At 40.8% G+C, this 9,630-nt stretch overlaps 1 protein-coding gene across 4 annotated transcripts in view; it reads right to left on the reverse strand.

Annotated features, from left to right (window-relative positions):
• Nucleotides 1-8,950, reverse strand: part of LOC135710128 (low-density lipoprotein receptor-like) — an 852,116-nt gene extending 843,166 nt beyond the window's left edge. The window contains exon 1 of one of the 4 annotated variants that reach the window (XM_065232620.1): nucleotides 7,721-8,950. In XM_065232620.1, coding sequence (XP_065088692.1) covers nucleotides 7,721-7,982 — 262 coding nt within the window. In that variant the 5' untranslated portion in view covers nucleotides 7,983-8,950. The remainder of the gene's footprint in view (nucleotides 1-7,720) is intronic. The other 3 variants (XM_065232617.1, XM_065232616.1, XM_065232618.1) reach the window with 3 other exon arrangements.
• Nucleotides 8,951-9,630: the final 680 nt, after the last annotated feature.

Below are 9,630 nucleotides of genomic sequence, written 5' to 3' on the forward strand. Positions count from 1 at the left end.
GCAAAATGGAGCACATGCGATACGACAATGAGGTGATGCTCGTTAAGAAAATACTCGGAGATGGGTTATGTCTATTTTCCGTACAGGTGTTACGATTTTAGAATACGCAACTAGGAACTCAAGATCATCATAGAAAGATAATGGACGTCGAAATGTTGTAGAACACATTAGAAATAACATGGAAGACTAGTAGTGACTAGCAATGATGCAGAGAAGGACAACGAGTTCACAAATAAGCATGAAAATTGGACAGAAGTGTGAAGAAACAGCGAAAATTGGTGAGATCGTTTTAAATTTTTAATTTTTATTATTGCTCATATAAAAAAACAATTATTGGATTGGGAGGGACCATCAGACGGGGAGAGTGGGATAACATTTCGTGGACCCTTCGGAAGGGAAGTAAAGCCGTTGGTCCCCGGTTCATGAGTTGATGGGTCCATAGGCCTCCCTGGCGTCGGTAGCATTGGTACTCAACACGGAAAACAAATCAAGGAAAAAAAAAACATTTCGTGGATAAAGGGCAGGCTCCTCTCCCCACTCATTGGGTCATCGTCCTGTTTGGGGGCTCGAATTTTTGACCAATTGTGAGATCATGTTGCTGGAAGGAGATTCTTTACTGTTCCGTAGATGCGTATAGGCGACTTTGCCTATCGATCACCCAATCCATTTTTGGCCCTTCATACAGCGACATGTTGACGACAATCAGAGATTATTAAGCTTGATCAAGACAAACAGAGAAGAGAGCCCACTGCTATCGGGCATAGTTTACGCGCTACAATGGGTGGCAGACCACTATCATCATCATCATCATCATCATCATCATCATCATCATCATCATCATCATCATCATCATCATCATCATCATCATCATCTAATGGACTCAGGGCTTTTCCATAAATTTCAGAAAAATGTCAACGACTGTTCCATTAAATTCAGCAAAATTGCATTAACTTACCAGGAACTTCAAAATAATTGCATGAATAATAGGAAAATTACGAGAACTTCGGGAAAGACTTGAGAGCTTCAAATATGTTTCGAGAATTTTAAGGCAGCTAAAATTCTAAAAATAGCGAGGAATTTCAAGAAGTTCAAAAAAATTTCAGAGAGCATCTGGGAAGTTGAAAGATCTTAGTAAAAATTTCCGAAACTTTACAGAAGCTCCAATGAATTCAAGGAACTACAAAAAATGTCGGGATGATAAGAGATTTTCAGAATAGTTCCATTGATTTCAGCGCGATTCCAAAAACATTCTCAGACAGATTAGGGAACTTCAGAGTGATCAAAATATTTTTTTTTTTAACTTGAAAGAAGATCCGAGGGGTGAAAGGAATACTTGGAATGTTGGGAAAATTTCATGGATAGACTGCGGGATAATAAGGCCAAATCTGCGAACTTCTATAAAATTTTGCGCACATGAGGAACTTCAAGGTGGTTCCGTCAGCTTCATGGAAACTGCAGGAACTTTTATGAAGTTCTAAGATCATCAGGAAAGTCTAGAAAACTTCAGAGAAGTCCAAAGAACTTGTGGATACTTTTTAGACATTCCAAGTATCTCAGACAACCCAACTAACCAAATGCACGTTATTTCAAGACCAACAATTGAAATGGCCTTAACTCCATTTTGTAAACAAACCTTGTAAGGCCTTTTTCTCGCGAACCGAAGTCCGCAAAGGCAAACCAACATAATGAACAGGTATGGGAAATTCTCCTCTACCCGATTGTGGTTTAGGTTTGCGAATGAAGGTTTCGGTTCGCGAGACAATGGCCTTACAAGGTTTGTTTACAAAATGGAGTTAAGGCCATTTCAATTGATGGTCTTGATTTCACCTTTTTCGGCTATAACAGTAGTTGATGAGGCCCGTATAAGGCAGAAAGGGTCACTTATTCTGCTTATTGGATACTTCTAGATAGAGCTGAAATAAGGGCGTAACAGATTTAGTAAACGATGATTTCTTTTGATGATTTATAGAAAGTAAAGGCTTGCCAACGCAAATCAACAACACCATCGGGTAGGAGAAGACTTCCTCTACCCGACGGTTATGTTGGTTTGCATGGGCATGCCTTGAGTTCCCAGAAATCATCGATAGAAGTCATTTTCTACAAAGGCTGTTACGCCCTAATTCCAGCTCTATCTAGACTTGGAATCTAGTTCATGAGATCTTTGGACAAGCTCAGAGATCTTAAGGGCAGTTTGGGGAAGTTTAAAGATCTGTAAATAGCGGCGCCTGTGGAGTAGTGGTAAGCGTGATTGCCTCTCACCCCAAAAGGCCTAGTCGGCACCGCCGGATTTTTTCGATCACGCCTTCCTTCGAAAAGCCATTGGTTCCATGAGTTGATGGGTCGATAGGTAGGGTCCAGGTATGGGAGCTACCTCCCTGGCGTCGGTAGCATTGGTACTCAGTACGGAAAACAAGATCAACGGAAATCAAATCAAGGAAAAAAAAAGATATGTATCTGAATCCATAAATTCAGGATAGCTTCATGAATTCTAAGAGAATTTCGAGAAACTTAAGTCCAGAGAACTAATGAGAAATTTAGAAACCTTTATATATATTTTGGAAAGATAACGGGAATCCAGAAATTTTCAGGGAAAATCTTCAGGTGTAGAACTTTATGAGAACTGCAAGAATTTTCGGGTACCTTCAAGAACAGCAGAGAATTTCAGTGCAGTTCAATTAACGTAACTAGAACCTCAGGGAATTTCCAAAAACTTCAGCAAAGTTATCGGTTTTTTCAGAGAAGTCAGTTTTTAGATTTTAAAGGGCACTTTCATTTATTTTTGGAATGTTCACAGTATTTGAAGGATGATCAGAGATCTTCAAAGCAGTTTCTTTAATTAATTGCAGAAACTTTCAAGAATTTTCCAGAAAATATAGATTATTCCACAAATCTCAGGAATGTTTCAAAAATTTCAAGAATAGTGCGGATTTTTAGGAAAATTCGACCAATATTAGGAAAGTTGTTGGAACGGTAAATAACTTGAGAATTTCTTGATAATGTACGGAATATTATCATGGACGAACGAACACTTTAGATAAGTCCAGAAAAGTTTAGGGAAGTTTAGAGATTTTAAGGTATATTCCATGACCTGAAGTTTCGAAAACTTTAGGAATATTTACGAACTTCTGGATACATCAATGAACTTTAGGAAAACTGCGAGAACTTTTAAAATATTCTAAGAAATTCAAGGAAGTCTTGTTGGAGTTTAGAGATCTTTGGGCCAGTACCAATATCTTTAGAGATGCATCGGAAAATTCAGATAAGTGTAGACTTTTAAAGATTTTTAAGAATTTCAAGGGATTCTAGGGAGAATTAAAATTGGTTTTGAATTGAATTCTTAAAGACTGGACTCGGAAAAAATGAGACACACAAAAATTATCACCAAAAATTCATTTTAAATCGGATACTTCTCAAATTTTCAGGGATTAAATAACTATATATTAGCTATGTTTTGGCATTATTTATTTATTGAATTTCCTCCCCCAAGTTGAATGCTCGTACATTTCTCTTAACACTGCTCATAAGATCTTGGGTCGAGGTGCTTCATCGGTTTTGAATGTTTTTCCGCTTTTCTTTAACTTCTTCTTCATTATCGCCCAAAACTTTTCGATCGGACGAAGTTCTGGTGTATTTGGCGGGTTCGCCTCCTTCGGGACGACATTAACGCCCTTCGCTTTGTACCAATCCATTACAGGCTTGGCGTAATGACACGAAGCGAGATCCGGCCCGAACAGCGTGGGACCACGGTGAGAGCGGAGGAAGGGCAGCAAGCGCTTCTGCAAGCATTCCTCTCGATACATCTGCCCGTTTATGGTGCCGGTTGTAACGAACGGCTTGCTGTACCGTCCGCACTCGCAGATCGCCTGCCACAACAGGTACTTCTTCGCGAATTTGTCCATCTTTCTCTTCCGGAACTTTTCCGGAACCTCCATGCGGCACGTACCGACAAAAAACTGGAGGCCGGGGATTTGTTTGGTGTCCGCCTTGATGTATGTCTAGTCGTCCATGACGAGACAGCCTGGCTTGACCAGCCACTCACGGTACAGCTTCCGCGCACGCACTTTGGCCACCGTGTTTTGCTTGTCAGTCCGGTTTGGCGCCTTCCTGACCTTAAAAACACGTAGCCCAGCCCGGTTCATGGTCTGCTGGACGAACCACTTCGACGAATTGACCTTTTTGGCCACGTCTCGGGTGGAAAGGTTCGGGTTATTCTTAAAGTACTGCCTTATCTTCCGCGCCTTCTCTGGGTATTCCGTTTTCGGTTTTCGGCCACTTCCAGCGCGCCGCTCGATGGTCTTCGTCTCCTGGAACATCTTCACAACGCTGGACACGGTGGAATGGTGGATTCCAAGCCTTTTGCCGAGCCATCTGTGCGACTGACCAGGATTATCGATCACCGCGCCCAAGATTTGCTAGCGTAGCTCTTCTTGTTTCGAATGCATCTTGAAAACTACTTGACAGATCGCGAATTTTGCACACATATACATAACACTCTAAACTAGTATTACCCAAAATTTCATTAATTTTTACCCACGCGATAAAAAGTTACACCCAAAACAAAGTGTCGCATTTTTTCCGAGTCCAGTCTTTATGTTATTCGAAGAATAATTCCAAGGGAGTTGTGAGGAGAACTTCAAGGAAAATTCAAAGAAAAATCTGTTGAGAATTGCATGGGGATCTTGAGAACAGAAGGTTAATTTTAATGAGAAACTTAACTCTGTCTACAAACAGTGGGGAAGGAGCTCTGGTGCAAGATTGTCTGGAGATTTTACACATTTTAAACAGTCTCAAGAATGACGCATTTCTTTAAGTTCCTCGAGTTACTAGGTTCCTGAAGTTCCACCAACTCATGGATTTTCAAAGTTTTAAGAGTCTTTGGATTAATCTTCCATTCACTTTTTACTGTTTATAGAACTTAAAGCCCGATCAATTCTCTTTCTTAGATTACCTGAGTAAGATAGATGAGATCTTTTGATAGTTAAGAATCTTGAAGTAAAAATCTTCTAATATCATTTTCAAAAGTTTGTTAACATTTTCTTTCTAAAAATTATTATCAAACAGAAGCTTGCAGAACGCCAAATTTTTAATAAGTGGTATAACCACTTGCACAGCGACGAAGTGAGGTTTTTCTGTGCCCTGGGCTATCCATGAAAATGACACAGCTTTCCAAATTTATTAATATAACGGTCGGTTTCTAAACAAGATAGGGTTATTATTGGATTCTTAATTTTTTTTTACGTCTAAAATTTTTAATATTAGCTTGGTTCGGAAGATCCATTTTATTCCAAAACTGTTTTCAGAATTGTAGTTCTTCTTAGAATTCCTTTGAAACCCTCAAATTTATATTCCCATTGAATTGTTATCAGAATTCACTTTGATTTCCTGTCAAAATTTATTGCGATAATTTATTTAAAGTACTCATCAAACTTTCTAGGAGATCATAATCAGAATTATTTTCATGTACTTTACTTTAAAATTCAGATTGAATTGTCTGGTTAATCTACTTTACTGTAAAATTGACATTCTAATTAGAATCTCGTTGGAATTATCTTCAGATCCAGATTTTACGGAATTCCCTAGGATTTCATGTCAGAATTCTTTTGGGGTTCATGTCAGAATGTTCTTGAAATTGTGGTTGAAATTTCCTTGAAATATTCATTACTATTTACTTTTTACTTTGAAATCAGCTTAGAGTACCTTTTTAAAAACCATATGGAATTCCAGTGGCGACGCGTAACCTCACTTTGTACCTGTTCAACATCTTTGAAAACGTTATTTAGGGTTATGTTTACATTCTATTCAGTTTCAAAAGGCATAGGGACTTCTAGTTTCACTGATTTGTATCCATTGGAACCAATATTGTTTTGTTTTGTTTGTTTATGTTTTGGGAGTTGTTGAACTTGTAGATTGAGGTTAGGGCGACGCAACTGTGGAATTCCCTTCAAAATTTCCATGTAATTCTCATGGAACTCAGCTGAAGTTTTCCTAACACAGTTCATGGTATTCTTTTCAGAATTACATTAGAATTCACCGCATCATTTCTAAACAATTGCCGGCGCCGGTGGTGTAGTGGTAAGCCGTGACTGCTTTCTCACACCCCAATGGGTCTGGGTTCAATCCCAGCCGAGGTCGGTGGGATTTTTCTGAGGCATAAAAATCTCTGGTTACGTCTTCCTTCGGAAGGGAAGTAAAGCCGTTGGTCCCGGCCCATGTGTGTTGAATGGGTGCGATATCCTACGCAGGTGTGGAAGCTGCCTTCCTGCACATTCGATTGCCGTCAATGGATGGCAATCGATGTCCGTCGGTGATTGGCACTAGATTGCGGAACAGAGACCGACGTTAAATAAATGAAAGAAGAAAAGAAGATTTCTAAACAATACTCTCCAGAATTCCCTTGGAATTATACCAATTTGCATCAATATTCCCTGAAAAATTCTTCCCGTTAAATCATTCAAGAGCATAGACAATTCTCCAGGCTCAAAATCTTGAATAATTTTTCAAATATCCACTATCGGAAATTTGGAAAGTCCGAAAACTTCAGTATTTCTAGGGTCCAATCATATTTCTGTTTTAGCCCTACGTAAAAAAAATCCATGAGACTTTTCGACTCTCCAGATGTTTGTAGGTTATTTTACAAGGTTTTTGGCCAGGGGCTGGTTCACTATGGGAAATTTTCGTTACAAATCAACCAATAATATTCAAAGTGATTTTATGTTACTTCATAAGCGAAGTTAGCGATTTTCAGAGTTGGTTGGAAATGCTAACATGAAGCTTTAGTGTGATAATTTATTAGCTAGAGAATGATCTTTTAGAAGAGGGTAGGTGGATAATAACTAATGAATGAAGCATTATTGCTCATCAATTTAAGCAATTTTTCAAATCGCCATCGCAACCGAGAGATGCCACTTCATAACACAATCAAATATCAATCCAGGGCCTATTTTAATTAAATTTCCCGCGCAAAAATTAACAACCACCGCCAACCGAGCCGCGCAATCAAAATTAGTCTACCAATCACCGAAAACAATTTCGCTTCCAAATTCTCCACTGACACTGTCCGTGATACAAACAAAGCAACCGAACAGCCGTGTTGTAGCACCGCAGCACAATTTCCAATTTCAAATCGAGACCGGTGTCAAAAGTCAATTGATCGCAGCAGCCGACGGGTTCTCACCCTCGATCCTACTGTAAGCTACTGTAAGGAGGAGAAATGGGGGTAAAATCCCCATAGGTCAATTTTGACCAAAACCAATTCCGTAAAATGACAATACCAAAATAAACGATTTGATTGATACAAATTTTAAGAAACGTCTGCAGGCAAACCGGAAATTTTCACTCCATGTGGAGTCGGAAATGCTTGAACCTTTCAATTTCAACAGTGAAAGAACACATGTACAGCCTAAACGTATGTCTCCTTGGAACGAATTCAGTAATTGCATTTAGCCCAAAAGTATGTAATTTGGAAAACGCGCATCTGTTTGTCTTTTAGATTGTGTCGATCTAAACTATAAATTTTGCTCAGCATATCAATTGTAATACCTATCATACATTTATGAAGACCTTGCACTCAAATCTCCATTCATTGATGAAATGTGGATCTTTCTAAACAGGTGAGCCTTTCACCCCCATCTCCCCTATAGTAGCAATGAGCAATTTAGAATAACGCCAATCATCACGTGCTCATGATAAGGTTAGGAATCATGGGCACTGATGGACTTACATTCATAGCCGGATCCTTTCGCGTTCGCCGGTGTTGTCACTTTGGTCGGTTTGTTCAGCGGCGGCTTCGGTCCCTTGGTGACATGCAACGGTTCCTCCTCCGGCAGCATATTGCTCTGTAGCGTATCTTCCTTAAGGGTCGCAGCGTCAGCCAAAACCGCCGGATCGTCAAGGCCGGCTTTGCTAGCCAACTTGTTTGCACCACAACAGTAGTAGGCTAGACAAAGTGCCCCCAGCACTAGCAAACGTAGTGACCGGGTCATGGTTCTCAACAGATTGCTTCTTTTTCTTCAAGCGAACTTTCAATACACTAAACACTGATCTTGAAGGGATTCACTCTAGAGATCGAACACGCGTTTGATCATTTGGCACACTCACACAAAAAAATACACCACGAACAACCGAATTTGTTTTGCTTCACGGAATGGAGATAATGCACTCGGTGGGACTGAATGAAAACAACAAAAAAAAACGCACACACTTCGAGGTTAGAATCTGCTGATGCAAATATATATCGCGGTGGTGGATTTAGCACTTACATACACGAACAGAGAAGTTACGTCAAATGTTTCCTCTGGCACAGTGCGAAAAAAAACTTGCGGCGAAATGAACACACACCGTCGACGTCGTCCCGGGGTGGCCCGAAAGGTGTAGAAAAACAATACACCACGCAACACGACACCACTTGCGGCCGCAAAACCACTTCTCTTCACGTCAAACACTTACACCAACACACAAACACGTACGGTCGAAAGATGTGCAAGCAGCCACGGAAATCGAACACTCCCGATGACAGCAGCGGCGGCCTTCTGTAGGCGATGACTGCCACTATTTTCGATAAACTTCTTTGCACTCACCAACACACTTTGATACTTAACACCGAATGCGAGCAGTGGAAGACGACACTATTGCTCAAAATTTCTATTGAAAATTTTTGGCCAATTTCGCCCCGCACGCACAATACCACCGAAAAGACACAACACCCTTGCGGGTGTTACGGAAGATCTCTAGCGCACTGCACCGCCCGTGCCTACTAAGATCTCTGGGGATTGCTAGATCAAAACTAGGTCCGCCTCACGGCCTACTACGTTCCCTCAAGCTTAAAGCCAACTTTTCACACTTCTTCGCGATTTTGCACCCAAATATCCAAACGAAGGGCAGCACCGAAATGTGTGCGAAACTTGGATCACCAACAAAAAATTCTCTTCCCTAGTTATCCGTGCACTGTAGACAACTCTTTACCAGGGTTCTCCGTACGACACACCACCGAACCGAGTCGACGCAATTCAAGTGACATACTGATATTGGATTCGGTGGTTCATGCGTTTGATAGTAGCCTCGATACTCGCGAGCTCTCCCATGCACAGCAACCCGTCTTGGCCGAAGCACACACAGAGAACCATGGCAACCGTGAGATAATATCACACCAACATATCTTTCCTCCGTGTGGTGAATAATACACACCTTTCCTGTCTGGCAGGCAACAGCTCTTGAAAAATCAAAACAACCCACGAGAGTCGGCGCATGGTCCGATCGGTGTGTGCGGGTGAACCCCTCTCACGATAAACAGATTCCTACCAAGCAGAAAATCGTCCAACATCGTGATGTAGGTGTAGGAAATTCACGAGAGCGTATCGCATCGGATGATTTTTTTTTAATGTTTACATGAAAAGTTGTACGAACCAACGAAATTCGGTTATCATATCTCGATAACTTTTTCGAAGGAACGTATCTGCATTTGTTAACAATGCATTTGATCGTCGATTTAGCGTAACTGGTAGCACGCCCACGCATGCTAACACTACCATCAGTTGGGGGAAAATTTCCCGCACCTGATAGTGATGTTAGTATACGTGAGCGAGCTACCAGCTACGCCAAACCGACGATCAAAAGAGCATTGTTTACCAAAGC

Source organism: Ochlerotatus camptorhynchus, unplaced genomic scaffold (genome assembly GCF_037179485.1).
Source record: "Ochlerotatus camptorhynchus isolate MF236.1 unplaced genomic scaffold, CSIRO-AGI_Acam_v1.1 ptg000370l, whole genome shotgun sequence".
NCBI classification, from domain to species: Eukaryota; Metazoa; Arthropoda; class Insecta; order Diptera; family Culicidae; genus Ochlerotatus; species Ochlerotatus camptorhynchus.